Below are 17,538 nucleotides of genomic sequence, written 5' to 3' on the forward strand. Positions count from 1 at the left end.
TCTGGTTTAATTGGTTTGAACACATGTGAATTTTGTGATGCGTTGAAATCAGAATTAGAAACGCTCACATTTTTTTGAAATATGACATAGCTTCTACGCTGTTGTAAAAAGAGGAAACATGTTAAATAAACTGAGTATGTAATAAGATATTCCACTGGAGTATTATTATTTAGAGCATGAGTTCTACACATATTTCTTTATAAAAGTGATGAGGCAGCAAACTGTTTCCATAAGATGTCTATTCCAAGTTAATATACCGCATCGCATTTTAAACAGTCCTCCTAGGATTTGCACATGTGCTTGAGTCTGAATATCAGAGCTACAAAATGAGAAGAGAAAAACAAGACCTGCAGAGGCTTTCAATGTATACTATACATATACAGACTCACTTCCTTGCCGATGGGCAGTCTTAAGTTTTAGCGCATGGGTCAGAGACAGAGAGAGAGACTGCACACTGAGACATACTGATAGTGTGCCTGCTTAAAAACCATTCCTACAAACCCTTGTGAAGAACTATCCTAAACCATTTTTGTAGAGGATGGCAGTGTTAAGGCTCTATCCATGAGCCAAGCACTAAGGAATGTGCTCCAAGGTGCAGCTGATGAAACGAACACTTATATGGACAGCAGAGGAGATACAGCATTAGGGAGATGGGTGCGGGTGATGGAGAGTGCTTTTTCCTTTCTGTCTCTTATCGGTTTTTTGTCACAGCTGGAGTATCTCATGTGAGTGCTGCTGTTCTTAATGAACCCCTGACGACAGACAGATTAGCCCCCACTTGGTGATTTAACAGCAGCACATAGATTTGGTGCTTCCTATTAGGTTTAATCTGCAGCCACCAATGACTTCTGATGAACTTGTGAGCATTGGATCGAAGACCATCAGACAAAAGACTGGGGGGTGGATGACTCAGACACATCCTTGTTCACAAAATAGGACAGTGTAATGACAAAAGGGGTGGTGGTGTACGAATGGCAGAAAATGAAGAGGGGAGTTGGGAATTGCTTTACAGTTAAAGAGGAGTGACTAACAGTTAACTAACAACAGAATTACTGGTGGACTGTCTGTCCTGTTGTAAAAGACATTCAGAACATTGATATAACAAAGATATGGTGAGCTTCTCTGCTGTTGTGGTAGATTGAACTGCTGCTCCTGCATGTTAGTACGTGTGAGTCCCTGTGTGTGTATCCTACTGGCTTGATATTCACCGCCACTCTGCAGTGCGCACTTATGGCAGTTACCACTGATATTTGCAACAACGAAAGCGTAGCACCCGCCCTCCTTTGATTTTTTTTTTTTTACATTTTTTTTTTGGTGCTAAATGTAGTCTTTTTGTTGTTGGTAAATGTAGGTTATCAATAAAAATCAAAACTTTTAAATTGCATTGTTAAAAATGTGAAAATATAGTATCGCCTACCAACAGAGCTTGTGCATGGCAGGCTTGAGCGCATCCATCTGAGGCTGTGGATCAATGCCAAGTTTTACCACTTTAGCACTATTCCCTCTAACTTGTAGCTGTTTTTTCGTTATCTTTTGAATTTAATATGAATTATGGAACCGTTTTTGTCAACGTTTGTTTCCCCCGTTTTGTACAATAAATTATTGTTTAAAGTTTAGTGAAGTTTCTTTTGGAGTGCGTAACACAAGTGTGTTTTGAAAACGGCCGCGGACTGTCACCTGCTCAACGCATCAGTACCTTCGGATGCCATGACGGTAATAGCCAATAATGTCAAAATATCATTTATAGACCGATTTAACAGACGATCACTGCTGCCCGACCCGCAGGTCCATTTGTGGGTCCCGCGGGTTACGGGTCGACCCGCGAATCACTACTCAGCTCAGTCTATAAATGGTGTACACAACAGTAGACATTATATTCTATTCAGGCCGGCAGAACCAGCAGCGCATTGGCTCTACAGTGCACGGCACTGCTGATTAACCATTTTATTGCAGCACAGAGTGTCTGCCAGCAACCAATTACTTGCAGAGGCTTCCTACAACTTGTTTCAGAGGTTCCGATTTAATCAGAAGACAAATTAAACAGGATGACTAGCCAATGTGAAAATCAAAAGAAAGCATAGAATAATGTACTGAAGGAGACTGTTGTGCCATCACATTTTTTTGTGGTTTGAGAGCAAAGATCCAGTCGCCGCTGTGCAAAACTCCGCAATACAATTAGGTCCGAAAAAACCCCAGAGGAGTGCTTCGCAAGGAGTCTTTGAAAGGAGCCGAGCCTAGCGTAAAACCGGAGAAAGCAAGCAGCACGGCCACAGCACCGTGAAACCGGGAAAGTCCTACGTTTGTTTGACCCATCCACCACCTCACCCGCACTTTCGCTCTATATACTAATTTATTGGTCACGTGATCGCAGCCTTACTGATTATGTTGGCACAAGAACTAGTTAATGATAACTGGGTTATACAGTACAGGCCAAAAGTTTGGACACACCTTCTCATTCAATGCGTTTTCTTTATTTTCATGACTATTTACATTGTAGATTCTCACTGAAGGCATCAAAACTATGAATGAACACATGTGGAGTTATGTACTTAACAAAAAAAGGTGAAATAACTGAAAACATGTTTTATATTCTAGTTTCTTCAAAATAGCCACCCTTTGCTCTGATTACTGCTTTGCACACTCTTGGCATTCTCTCCATGAGCTTCAAGAGGTAGTCACCTGAAATGGTTTCCACTTCACAGGTGTGCCTTATCAGGGTTAATTAGTGGAATTTCTTGCTTTATCAATGGGGTTGGGACCATCAGTTGTGTTGTGCAGAAGTCAGGTTAATACACAGCCGACAGCCCTATTGGACAACTGTTAAAATTCATATTATGGCAAGAACCAATCAGCTAACTAAAGAAAAACGAGTGGCCATCATTACTTTAAGAAATGAAGGTCAGTCAGTCCGGAAAATTGCAAAAACTTTAAATGTGTCCCCAAGTGGAGTCGCAAAAACCATCAAGCGCTACAACGAAACTGGCACACATGAGGACCGACCCAGGAAAGGAAGACCAAGAGTCACCTCTGCTTCTGAGGATAAGTTCATCCGAGTCACCAGCCTCAGAAATGGCAAGTTAACAGCAGCTCAGATCAGAGACCAGATGAATGCCACACAGAGTTCTAGCAGCAGACCCATCTCTAGAACAACTGTTAAGAGGAGACTGCGCCAATCAGGCCTTCATGGTCAAATAGCTGCTAGGAAACCACTGCTAAGGAGAGGCAACAAGCAGAAGAGATTTGTTTGGGCCAAGAAACACAAGGAATGGACATTAGACCAGTGGAAATCTGTGCTTTGGTCTGATGAGTCCAAATTTGAGATCATTGGTTCCAACCGCCGTGTCTTTGTGAGACGCAGAAAAGGTGAACAGATGGATTCCACATGCCTGGTTCCCACTGTGAAGCATGGAGGAGGAGGTGTGATGGTGTGGGGGTGTTTTGCTGGTGACACTGTTGGGGATTTATTCAAAATTGAAGGCACACTGAACCAGCATGGCTACCACAGCATCCTGCAGCGACATGCCATCCCATCCGGTTTGCGTTTAGTTGGACGATCATTTATTTTTCAACAGGACAATGACCCCAAACACACCTCCAGGCTGTGTAAGGGCTATTTGACCAAGAAGGAGAGTGATGGAGTGCTGTGGCAGATGACCTGGCCTCCAAACTCACCGGACCTGAACCCAGTCGAGATGGTTTGGGGTGAGCTGGACCGCAGAGTGAAGGCAAAGGGGCCAACAAGTGCTAAACACCTCTGGGAACTCCTTCAAGACTGTTGGAAAAGCATTTCAGGTGACTACCTCTTGAAGCTCATGGAGAGAATGCCAAGAGTGTGCAAAGCAGTAATCAGAGCAAAGGGTGGCTATTTTGAAGAAACTAGAATATAAAACATGTTTTCAGTTATTTCACCTTTTTTTGTTAAGTACATAACTCCACATGTGTTCATTCATAGTTTTGATGCCTTCAGTGAGAATCTACAATGTAAATAGTCATGAAAATAAAGAAAACGCATTGAATGAGAAGGTGTGTCCAAACTTTTGGCCTGTACTGTATATGAGCTGTGGTGTATTACTTTTCATATGTATAAGTGAGAACAGTGCATGAGAACAGCCTGTACTGAGCAGCTAGTTAGTCAGAAATACAACAGACAAGCAGCTGATCTGTCTGTTTACAGTGCAGCCAAACAAGCTCATGTTTGAATAAAGAAATCAGTCAAAAGTAATTTTAACTGCAATCTGATTTCATTACCTCACAACAGTGGGCCTGTCTTAGGAGAAGGAAGTGTGCAGCTTATCGACTACAGCTCTTCATCTAACAGATCACAGACTGTTATCTTAAACCCCATTTCCACCAAGCAGTACAGCACAGCACAGTTCAGTTCAGTTTGGCATGCTTTCTTTCCCTTTCCACTGCGAAAAGTTGTGGATGGTACCAATGGAGCTGTTCTGTACCGTCCCCATTTTTGGTCCCCCCTCTGTTGGGGTACGTAGCACACAGATCTGGTACTAAAAGGTGGAGCTGTGAACACTGCAGTCTGTTGATTGGTCAGAAGTGGACGGTCACTCTGCTCAGGGCTGAGCTGTGGCTGGTTTTGCTGCCTCTCACAGCAGCTGTAGTCGGAGAAAAATTACTTCATTCACGGGGCCGACTGCCGGTGACTTTTAAGGTGGAACGTTAACTTGTAATGTTACTCAAGGGAACTGCCCGTTGGTCCGACAGCCCACTGGTTCGACATCCCGTTGTTCCGACCATATTAAACCCATTGTTCCGACGTCCGTTCCGAAATCATCATGATGCCCTGTGGTTAAGGTCTGGTTAGGTTTAGGCACAAAAACCACTTGGTTAGGGTCAGGAAAAGATCATGGTGTGGGTTAAAATGAAAAAGAAAGTGACAAACACATAAGCCGTGAGCCTGCTCCGCCTCAAGCCTTTCCCAGCTGACCCAGAGCTGGTCGCGGCGCACCATACGCCCACCGCGAGCCATTCAGCACTGCGGACAGTCGGACTAATGGGATGTCGAACCAATGGGCTGTTGGACCAATGACATGGACCCGTTACTCAATGCATGAGTTGACGATGTGAATCAATCAACACACCTTTAATATTCCACATGACAACTTTGACCATTACTTTAGTTTTTATATGACATACACTTTTAGTAACGAGTGGATCCACAATTGTTTGTATGTATTATTTTCGGCTTTGTTAAGTGAACTACATATATTCTAATCCTCACTTGGAGAAAAAAAAAAGCATTGCGTAGAGTCGTTCCCATGGGCTCCGGCAACACTGAACCCCTGAGCTTGCCTATGAAGGACTAAATGCAGAAACCCGCTATTTTTAAATATCCCACGTAGAGAGACTCTCACTGCAGCCTGTTTTATTTTCTTCTGAAAATGTCCCCAGGCAGCCTCGCTCTGTAGATGATAAAGAAGGAAATACAATGAGTGCCGGATGGAGCAGTGAGTCATAACAACTCTGTCCACGTGAAAGAGTACTATTTGGAGTGGAAACACTGGGGTCTAGTACCATGCCTGAAGGGTTACTGTTGGTTCCAAAGGTACCATACTGAAAGTGTTTGGTGGAAACGGGGCTTTAGACATATTTCAGATGAACAATTGTGGTCAGCACAAACCGCGGTGACAAATACACTGAATATCCTGTGGCTACTTCATGATAAAAGCCAGCTTGTGTTTTGCCAGTTGAACGCTTTGAATGTGAAGCCGTAGATTGTTCCATTTGCACTGACAATAACTTAATAAAGTTCTGATGCATTGTAAGGAGAGTCAGTGAGATAAGCAAAAAGTCATTTTTAAACTAGGCGCTTCTTTGAAGAATGTCCTTCTTTTGTTTAAGTTACATTTGTTGTACTTTAGCCATGCCTTGTGCCATTGTTCTGTTAGTATCATATTTAACGTTTGTGCTTCTTGAATCCAGTGCAGAAATGGCGTACTCTGCCACTAACCCTGAAAACCAGTAAAATTGTTTCCAGTACCAGTCTAACTGAGCTTTAGTTGTATGCGACACAACAATCCTTGGCCTCATGTTACCTGTAAATACCTTAAAAGTATTATATAGAGCTCATATTTTGGGGTAGTAAAAGGGAGGGCTGGAATCAGAATACAGTTTCATCACGTACCCTGAGTTGAGGTACTGGAATTAGAAATGAAAGAAAAGTTTCATACATTCCTATTTAAACTGTGAGAGCACATGTTTGGGGAGATTGTTAGAAATTGAGTTCAGCTATCCATGAGAAAAGATCTTAGGTTGAATCCTTCATGTGCCACTCAGATAGCTGGAGAGCTTGATCAGTGAAGGGATGCTTCACATCAGATAAAGGCCATCTGTAATGGCTAACCAGCCCCCTTCCCTTGCACCACACAGTTCAGTGAGTGCCACAGGGCTCAATCACCACCCGTCACCCTCAGCTTGAAGGGTAAGATGGGCTGACATCCAGCTGAAGAGGCTGTGTGGTGTCATAGATAAGGCTCCCTGTGTTCTCCTCCTCACTGATTCCACACTGAAGAAGCCCTCGTCTAACCCAATTACAGTCGACGGTTCAGTTTTCTCGTGGATAATTCACATTCTGGCACAATGACAGGAGTGTGCTCCACAACTGTTCATCCTTCTAGAAATATAAATGCAGTATCCTCACATTTCATACGTTAATTTAAGTTTTTATGTGAATTGTTGCAAAAATTCGCACTACCTGAAGGAGCTGAGCTGTCCTCCCTCTCTCACCTCCACTTATTGTCCCCTCTTTTCGTTATGTCCATGCTGCTTTCAATTCCTCCTCACCTCAGCACAAACTTTGCAGTGAAAAATGGTCGTGTACGTTGACGGATATCCCCAACACTACAGATTGACTGACAGCTGTCTGTTAACTTCTGCTGCATGACACACTGTTTGGATCTATCTAGGTCTATCCATAGAGTAAAAATGACTTTAGTTTATCATCGTCATCAACATACGTTTTATTGCAGTACCGTTTCAAGATCGATTCCTGTGTGAGTATGCCTCAAATCAAAGTATGACTGGCTGGGTGAAATGAGTTTCTTCATTTTTATCCATGATTTTCTTGTCAGAAGTACCCATCCTCTCTAGGGAAATTTAACATCAAGTTGTTCATCACTTATTGTATATTATCATCCTCTTCCTTCTGTCCTCCTCTTTCCCCTCCTCACTCATTGTTCTCAGCATCAGGTAACCAGATTTAATATGCTTCATTAGCATATTGTTGCTATGCTGTTGTTTTTGTACCCTTCCTCGAGTCCTCATCCATCAGTAATCGCTCCACCAACTCTCCCTCCTCTGCCTCTGTCTCTACCCTGCCGTGTTCTTCCTCAGGTAACAAGTTCTCCTACTGCCACGCCTGCCTGCTGGTTGCTGGGGTGTGGTGCTACGCTGGAGTTTTTGCTGTAGGTCCTCTGTCGGGCTGGGGAGAGTACGGAGCCGAGCCCTACGGAACAGCGTGCTGCATCAACTGGCATGCACCCAGCCAAGACTTTGCGGCTATGAGCTACATCGTCTGCCTCTTCTTCTTCTGCTACATTGTGCCATGCACTGTCATCTTCCTGTCCTACACATTCATCCTCCTGACCGTCCGGGGCTCCCGCCAAGCTGTGCAGCAGCACATGTCCCCGCAGAACAAGATCACCAACGCACATGCACTTATCATTAAGGTAAATGCATAGGACCACTTTCCAACATATTACATAGATGGAAGTAAATATGTGTTTATGTGACAAATTCATTTTGTGTCTCTTTCCAGCTTTCCGTGGCAGTTTGCATCGGTTTCCTGACGGCATGGAGTCCATACGCCATTGTCTCCATGTGGGCAGCATTTGGTAACCCAACAACTGTACCACCCATGGCTTTTGCTCTGGCAGCTATTTTTGCCAAGTCCTCCACCCTTTACAACCCCATTGTCTATCTGGTGTTCAAGCCCAACTTCCGCAAGTCCCTGTGTCGGGATGTGGCCCAGTGCAGACGGACACTCTGTGGGTGTCTGTGTCCGCACAGCTCTGCACAGAAGGGAACTTGCAGGCAACCCCATCACAAAGAAGAGTGCAACTCCACAAGGTTGTCAAATGGGCTACCGGAGAACCACGGGACCTGCAGACACTGTCCTTGCCCTGAAACAGTCGCTGGCAACAGAGACAACCTAACAGAATACAGCCCCCAGCAGACTGCCAGGATACTTAAAGGATCAACAAATAGCGAGGTGGCTGTCAGTCAGCTCTCCAATGAGCTGCAGAGCGACTTCCTTTAGAGAAACAAACACGGCCAGACAGTGAGAAGGTTGAGAAAAGATGGCAAGAATGAAGGATGAAAGACACTAACTGTAAATCAAGGCAAAGGGTAAATGCAATGAAACACAAAAAGATAAAGATTAATCAAAGGAAAAAAAAATGTTATAACTTTAAAGTTCAAAATTTAAGAACTTTTCTCAAGCCTCAAATATGTGATACTGCCAAAAAAAAGGACTGCGAAGGTAGAAGCCAGGACGATAAGCAAGCCGAACAGCCAACATGCAACCACAGATGTGAACATTAATATTTCATCAGGTCAAATTAACGCACATCAGTAGCTGTCTGTCACTTTGACTGATCAACATTAAGCAAACCAGACTGAGAATCCATGGACTCACGATGCAAATCAGTCCAAGCTGGAAACTTTCTACTCCCTAAATTACCTTTTATGTATTTATTACGAGTACTGTGATTGATAGGTATTTATCAATGCATGCCTCAAACTGAAGGACCACAGGGTTGCTGGTGTTATCTACTGGGATTATAGTTCTCTCTCCTCACTGCACTCCTCAGACATTGACGTCTCAAAGGTGTGAAAATGAACATCCTCTTATTTCCCCAGAGTGTTGTATTGATTCCTGTTGCCAGTGTCATTTTTTCCTAATCAGCTGTGATCAGGATAGTACACTGAATTAGAGAAGCAGCAGGGTTGGGACAGGGCTTAGGATAACCAAAACTACAACACTCCGTAAGCTCTACTCTCTCAATACACTCAATGTAGAGACCGATAGATCAAAGCCTGTTTGAGGAGTGGTCCACAGTGTACAGCTTCTAAAGACCATCATCTGAAAAAGCTCACGTTGTTGTATTGGACAATATGCTGGACAGTATTTAAACAATAGCATTTTTGTACGAATGATGTATATAAAACTCTAGGCAAAATTACACAATCAATACACTGATCAAGGTAAATATCGGATGTCAGTGAAAGGTCCTGTTCATTTTTGTGTAACGGAGATATGATAGTTATTTAAAACAACAAGGTCATAGTTATGTGGCTGCTTTAAAAGTGTTCATAAAAAAGAGCTGGCTCATATAGACCTGATGGAGGAGGGTGATAAGAAGAGGAGCGAGTTATGCTCATACATTGGCATCTTTTATTTCCAGGAGGCTGATCTGGTGCAGTCAGGTCGCAATCTCATCTTAAAAACGAGCCCCGGAGCAGTGCAAAGTTAAAGAGGAATTCAGTTTATTTACACTTTGGGACTTATTTTCATAGTTTAGGTTATAGACTATATTGGTTATGATAACAATGTGCTCACCAAAGTAATTTCTGAGATCTGGAAACACTGACTGTGCTTACATAGTTATGTTTTTTGCCCTTACTCTGAACAAGACAATATTCCTACTAAGCTATATACATTGCCAATGAAAATGAACATTCGACTAATATTCCCATTTACAAGCAGCTGTGCATACTGCGATTAACGTGCACTGACGTGAAACAGCTGGAGCTGCTCGTGACATTTTGCGTCTTTGCATCAAAGCAGAAGTTTTCCACAGGTGGCAGACTTGTTTGACCATGTGAACAGTCTCCCTCTTTCGTTCCTTCAGCTACCCTCTTTTAAAAGGTCATGGTGTATCCAAACACTAGTTGATATCCAAGTCTTTCATAATGTTTTAAAGTAGGTGTGTTTCTCCTTCCATCCAGAAACGTGGGCTTTTGTTTTGGGCATGTACCTCTATACCAGCCTCGTAAAATGAGGGTCAGTTGGTTTGGATACAACACATCCTTGACAACGTACAGAGCTGACCGCAAACATGATAGAGGTCGTGCATCACAAACTGTGGGATAAACCCCAATTGAGACACATATTGAAATGTGTTGTACGCATGTTCAAAGACTGCTCCCAAAACCCAAATAATATCGGCATATCCCACATCTTAATCAGAAAATACTATGCTGGAAAAAGGCCTAATTTGGAATATTCACACGGTTCTGTTTGCATGACCCGTATCAAATTCATAAAATGTCATATTGGGAATAACACTGGAAAGTCACTGCGACAGATTCACAACAAAGTCAGACAGGGCAAGCAACAAGATCAGATGATCACACAGGCTGTGAACAAGCCAGGATTTAGCCAGATTCATTAAAACATTTATTGTTAAACTGAAAGTGATGCTAGTAATAATCCGTAATTGCAGAGGAAAATGTTGTGTGCACAATCACGGCAAATACAGTGGGTCAAAGTTGCCAGGAAGTCTGGATGGATGTTTACTAGGGGTGTAACAATCCATCAATCTGGAGCGACATAACAAATCAAAGATCAAACATCCGGTATCATCGATGCAAAGTGAAAACATAGATCCATTCAATCATCTTACAAGCTTTTATTTTGAAAGTCTTGCAGCAACATTAGCTGCTCTGTTTCAGCTATGTTGAGCTGAAAAAATGTGCACTCAGGCTGAAATTCAGGAGGAAATGCAACAGTATGTAAGAAAAACTAAACAGTACATGTGATTTGTTAAGCTATGAGTACAGGAAATCTCTGCTAGCCGCAAGGCTAATTTATGCAGTGGTTAAGTGTTGAAGTGCTTAAGCTAATGATGGGTGATGAGCAAATAACAACTGTTTTGTCTCTGAGCCTTGACAGTTATTATTGAACCTAAATTGATAATTTTGTTAAATGATGTTGTTTTTTTAGGGAAAAGATTTTGGTTCAAATGCGAAGATTTCCTCCAGAAAGTCAGACAGTTCTGAAGGTAAACTTTTCCCATGTGCTGTTTTATGTGTTAGTGGAGTCAATTTAACATAAAACTTAACTGCATTTCTGTGGTTAGTTATTTAATTACTTATTTGTTGTTTATTTTTAATGGCCAAAAGCAAAAAAGAAACGGCTGGCAGCTTCTGCTGTAACAGTTTGTGTTAAATGATCATATGATATTGTATCACATCAATCGCAGCCCCTGAATCGCATCGAAACGTAATCGTGTCATGACAGACTTTGTAATATCGGCAAATATATCAAATATCATATTGTGATGACACTAGTGATTTACACCCCTAATGTTGACAGAGGATAGTTGTGGAGATTTGTTTCTACTCATTTTCTCTTCCAAAATGAGTTCAGCAAACCTGGGGCTTTGTTTGAAACTGGCGTGAGATGAAACTTGCATCCTTCATCAGACTACTCTGCAGTAATGTTGTCACATTTCCAGATTTCTTGATCAGTATGTTTTTAGTACCGACAGGAATGATGTCCGAACCTTTGAAAATAAGACCCAAAACTGTAATTAAACAGGAATGCTCCTTTAAAGTGGTCAGATAACCTTTAGTGTGTGTGAGTGTGTGTGAAAGCGAGAGTAAGAAAAATCGTGGTTTATTTATACTGTGTGTATGTGTGTGTGTGTGTGTGTGTGTGTGTATTTTTATAATGTGCCTCTGCGAGCGTGTGCTTTCATGGGCAGAGGTACGAGTGTGCAGCTCATGAGAGAAGCTAACGGCGTATCAGCAAATTCTTTCAGGTCTGACGCACAACAAAAGAACAACAAAAAAACAAAACACTGAATCAGGCATATTAAACATGTTCCACAAGCCATTATAACAAACGTGGAGACATTGTCTTTACTGTATGTCTATGCATGGATTTAGGCCACTTTCCGTCAGTGCTCCTCTCGGCTCTTGGACTAGAAACGGCCTGTTGTTCAATAAAAGGATTTGTAACCTGAGAGACATAAGGCTTTGCTTCAGCACCTGCCAAAATGATTCCAATAAAAAATGCCCTGCGAGCATACTGAAGCTTAACTGCGGTGTTTGTCCAACAAGCAGTTTTGTGAATTTTCCCCTGGTAGCATAGGTCATCAAGTGGAAGGACAAAAAGAACTGCCATGGAAGAGAAGATTAATCAGATCTGCCACTGTGCATGTTGTGTGTGTTGACTGGCATGATTTCTGTGCCATGTCATGAGTCCTTTCTTTACCTTGGTGAGACGGGGAAACTGCAGCTCTGTGCAGTTTTCACCCAACTATAAACATAGTTCCGATTCCCTTCTCTCGCTCGCTTTGTCGTGAAATAATTTGCTTCAAGTAATGCGAAACAAGCGTGTCAGCACATGTGATGCGTTCTGCTGCCGGCTGCATTCCTCGTATTACTGCACTAACACTGGTATTGACTGATTCTTGAAGAAAATGATACTAAACCACCATCGCCATCTGAACTAATAGATCGCTTGGGCTTTTCAAACAACGCTCAGCCCTGGGGTTAGATCCTTCTTAGTACAGCTTATTCGTTTAGCTGTGGGCTCAGGCTGTGTTCAGATTGACATTAGCACTGCTTGAAGAAATGCAGCCCCCCTCATTCATTTCAGTGAGGCCACTGCATTGACACAGAGGCCTGTAGCAAACAAAAACTTCTGGCAAAATGTTAAACCTGGCTCAATTTTTGCTGCAAAGCATCCAGCAACACACTGTTTTGGCGTATAAGGACACAATTCCTGGTAACTCAAATGGGTCGTTTCTGTTGATTACTTCATTAAGGATATAACGACTGCCCCCATGATAACTTTACTGAGTTGTAAAATCCTGTTTTATACTATTATATATTGTTGTGCAGTGTTTCAGCGCTTGCCTGATATAACTTAAACCAGCCTTGGTGGATTATATTTACGTGTAAAGGCCTTTGCACTCAGAGTCCATTTTTTTTTTTTCGGATGCATTTTTTTAATCCATCATCCAAAAAAAAACCATTACACACGTTTCATTTTTCGCACCGTAGCTCCATAAAGGGGCGGTGCTATCCTCCCACTCTGTCTCCACATCCTGTGTGCGGTCCACATCCTCCTCGTCTTCATCATCATCCACCTGAATATTACTATCTGACCTGTTGAAAGTAGCTATCTGAGGTATGAAATGATTCTGTGCACCCTGTTCCTCTGTCTTGTCACAGCTGTGTCCTGCCGCCACATTTTCTTCACTGATTCTTGGTCAAACGTCTCTGAAAGCCTCCGACAGATGTGAAAAGAGCAGAAAATCAAACCTGTTCCGAAAATTTTAATGACAGAAGAAAGTTTGAGACTCAGTGTGCAAACGTGATTGACACAACGCAAAGTTGTATTTATGTTTAGACATGCAACAGTTTCAGACGAAAAAACTGACTGTGTGTGATTGACCCATCTACCATTCCTCCCTCCTGCTCTACTTGGACTTTCTTGCTGTTTCTGTAAGTTATTGCTGTGGATAGGATTCTACTGGAGTTAGTTAAATCTCATACAGATGCTGTGGGAAGCCTTGTGCGTCGGTATCAAAAGCCGATGGCCAGGTGGTTCAGGTATGGTTTGGATTAAACAATGGAAACATTTGTTTATGATAAGGGTAAATAAGATGCACACTACCTTCTACTCTGGCACAGAACATAAATCATGAGGTGCAGATTCATCTAATATGGTACTGCCTTGGTATATTTTTTTCCCATAGTGAACACCCAGTGACAGTTGTTACACGCTCTGAATGTAGGATATCCCCTCCAAAATTTAAGCACAGCTTTACTAAACAAAATCTGGAGCATAATTATTCATGACTATTCATGGTTATTTAAGGATGTTTTCACACCTGCCCTGTTTGGTTCGGTTCAGTCGAACTCAAGTTCGTTTGCCCCCTAAGTTTGGTTTGTTTGGGCAGGTGTGAACACAGCAATCACACTCAGGTGTGCACCAAAACAACCGGACCGAGACCTTCTTGAAGAGGTGGTCTCGGCCCGGTTACAGACAAACTTTTTGTGGTGAGAACGTGTTCTGACCTCGATCTGAACCAACTGTCACATTACACATTGTTTGGGTTAAACATGAGTTACAGTCCTGGAGGATTATTAATGCGCACCTCCTCCTGTACTGCCTTAATATACACATTGAGCACATCCAATGCTAGGTAGAGCCGTGCCTCGTTTTCAAACTGCCAAATTGAACAATGACAGCAATATAGTCCACGATGACCAGCGCTAAAATCAACCTGCGTAGTTGTCCCTCCATTGTGACATTAGAAAGTGTCGCATTTATCTTGCAAGTGTACTCTTCCTCAACGTTTTGTTTACTTCCTGGATTTTTCCCACAAGGAAATTCTGACCAATCAAGAGCAGCTTTCTCACACAAGGCATTTGATCTGGTCCACTTGTAAATGCTGCCGTGAGAACACGAACCAACTCTAGGCAATTGTGCAACAAAATTAGTCCCTGATTCAGACCAAAGCAAGACAACTCTAGGTCGGAAATCACCCTTAAAAAAAACAAAAAAAACAGATATGACTATTAGAGCAAATCAAGGTTTTAATAAAAGCAATGGAACAGTTATCATCTATTGCCCAATCCTTCATCTGAGGCTAACTATGAGGGGAGGTTAAGGAAGCCCTGGGAGTTTTGTAGTCTCAGTTCATTTCAACCCTTGACTGTCACATGATGATGTGAAAACCTTACTGCTAAAAAAAGAGGCGCCGTTTGCAAAGAAAAACAGGCCTTTTCACTGACATATACAGTAGACGATTCTTATCAGGATGTTGGAGACAATACTCATCTATATAACAACCACTGTACACAACTGCATGGATGTACAGGGTATCAGCTTACCACTGGTTCTTCATCTATAACCTCCAGGGTGAATACGTTAGTTGCCTACTAACTGTGCATGGGTACAGTTGTTTCCCAGGAAAAACTGCGATTGCACAGACTACTCATCTGTGAAATACATTGCTGGTTTCATGTTGGCTACACAAGATTTAAGAAGAAAAAAGGGTGTGCAAGCTGAAGGATCAGTGTCATGCTGGAACCAAAGGTTGCAGTCACCTTTACACTGTCAAAGCCAAAACGTTGCTTTGGTCACTGGTATTTTTCTACCAATATGCAGGTTACCATTAAAAGAACATACATATCAAAGACTTGGTTTCCAGTCCAGTGCTGGACCACTGTGCTCGGCCCACTCTAGGGCAAAGATGGACATACAAACCAGGTAAAAATAACTGTGAAAATCTGATTCTGATGTCTCTTTTTTTCTAGTCTGTTTTACTTGAGGAACAAACACTGCAAGTTCCTGGGTTTATATTCTGAGTCGCTAGCCATCCCCGCCTGGGTCATCTCCATTGATTCTACTCATTCAAAACAATGCGCATAAATATGTCAGATGTCAGGGATTTCATGTCGACATTGGTTTGCATGTATGTAGATATGTGTATGTACAGATGCCAAATTTAATTCATATAGTATCATGAGTATAAGCCTCAACGTGTAAATAGGGGATGGAGAAACCCCTTGAAGTGTCTTGAAATGGGGGTCCATTCATCAGCTATTACCGCTTATCCTTCAGAGGGTCGCCGGGGGCTGGGTTACGAGTTGTTATTTAAGCTTCTGACTGGTAGCTTTGAAAGTGTTTCCATAAATGTTTCCTATTATATGGTTTTAGTGCAAAACCGCTTCCAGGTTTGTGGCTTCCCTCACTGCATCTGGAATCCATTTTTCCTTAGCTCCTTTAATAGGTAGGCGAGAAAAGGATAGATTTAGCTGAACTTAAATCCTAATAACAAGATCCCTGATATTACACAGCCATAATATAATGGCCATTTCAGCTGACCATTATCAGTAAAGATCCATTTCCCACCGTGGTGTTGTTGTGGACACAATAATCCAAGTGGGGAATTTAATCTATTATGATGTTTTTGTATATGCAGCTTCTATGAAGGTGACAGTTTCTACCTCCCAATTAATTATGGAATGTATTTGTGGCTTGTTTGTCTGAATTGTGAATGCAGCATTTAATATTAAGAAATCCAAGAAGCAAAAGTGTTTGATGTGATTACAGCTGCTTGGATGAGCAGTTTACTGCGAGCAAGTTTAATTACAGAGAAATTAAAGCGCTGATATGTCGGAATTGTGCATGAAACAGTTTGAGCTGGATGCAGTTATCATTTGCCCTTGCACTGAGAAATCCCTGTTGTCACCAGAACAGTGTACGGCATCGACACTTTTGTTAAAGCGTGCTTTTCTGAGCTGTCATTGCTTTCTGAATCTCACCTGTCGAGAAGCAGCCTGGAAACATGATAAAGACTTTGTTAATCCCATTTGAGACATGAGGCTGCATCAGCAGAATAATTTCATATGCAGTATTTATAATGGTTTATAATGCACTTACTGAACTCTACACAAGCCTACACTGGGTCTGAATGATGTGATAAATCCTATATGTACTCTATATGTCTGTGCTAATCCACTGTAAATAATGTTAAATGTGATCGGGAGGATGCAACTAGAGTCTGAATGGCTGCAGCTGTATGCATCCCTGTTTTCCTTTTGTCTTCTGAAAACTGTCCTCAGGAGATTTGCAATTTTAGACTGCAATGTATTATGCTAGCATATATAAATGCAAATACATACACGTCAGAGGTTTTGCAGCCCCCCAGTTTCTGAGACACAAACAAGGCTGAATGTGATGTGTTGTACATAGTATCTGTGTGTTGATATATTGAAAAAAAAAAGTCTATCGATATAGGTTTTGAAATATTATCATTACATTATAATTATTGTTATTACTGTTGTTAGTGAACTTTCAGATGCATTGTGACAAATGTTTACATCTTTTGGTATTTTCTTTTTAATTAAAAAATATTGAGGATTGTATGAAAAGTGTTAAATATCCAAGGGCATATCATTTGTTCTGGGGTAAAGTGGAATGATGAATAAATATAATTCAAGGTTTGAGGAAAGAATATCACTACTGTCATGTTCTCTTTCTTTGTTTTTAATTCATCCATAAAATCACGAAAATACATCATAGTATAGTTTGTTGTCCAAAATCATGCAAAAACGTCAAAGTATAGCATGTCATCAAAAATCAATGAAAAAAGGCATAGTAAAGTATGTGATCCAAAATCACAGAAGCACGTCGTGATATAGCATGTCGTCACAAAAAATCATGAAAAAACGCCATAGTACAGCATGTCGTCCAAAATCATGAAAAAAGTATACTATAGTAGGTCATCCAAAATCAATGTAAAAACCTCATAGTATAGTATGTTGTCCAAAATCATGAAAAAAAGTTATAGTATAGCATGTCGTCCAAAATCATGAAAAAAAGTTATAGTATAGCATGTCGTCCAAAATCATGAAAAAAAGTTATAGTATAGCATGTCGTCCAAAATCATGAAAAAAAGTTATAGTATAGCATGTCGTGCAAAATCATGAAAAAAAAGTTATAGTATAGCATGTCGTCCAAAATCATGAAAAAAAGTTATAGTATAGCATGTCGTC

At 41.5% G+C, this 17,538-nt stretch overlaps 1 protein-coding gene across 1 annotated transcript in view; it reads left to right on the forward strand.

Annotated features, from left to right (window-relative positions):
• The window catches only part of opn7b (opsin 7, group member b), a 133,087-nt gene extending 116,088 nt beyond the window's left edge, over positions 1-16,999 (forward strand). Inside the window, exons 5-6 of the mRNA XM_033628178.2 lie at positions 7,348-7,682; positions 7,772-16,999. Coding sequence (XP_033484069.1) covers positions 7,348-7,682; positions 7,772-8,272 — 836 coding nt within the window. The 3' untranslated portion in view covers positions 8,273-16,999. The remainder of the gene's footprint in view (positions 1-7,347; positions 7,683-7,771) is intronic.
• Positions 17,000-17,538: the final 539 nt, after the last annotated feature.

This window comes from Epinephelus lanceolatus, chromosome 8 (assembly GCF_041903045.1).
Source record: "Epinephelus lanceolatus isolate andai-2023 chromosome 8, ASM4190304v1, whole genome shotgun sequence".
NCBI classification, from domain to species: Eukaryota; Metazoa; Chordata; class Actinopteri; order Perciformes; family Serranidae; genus Epinephelus; species Epinephelus lanceolatus.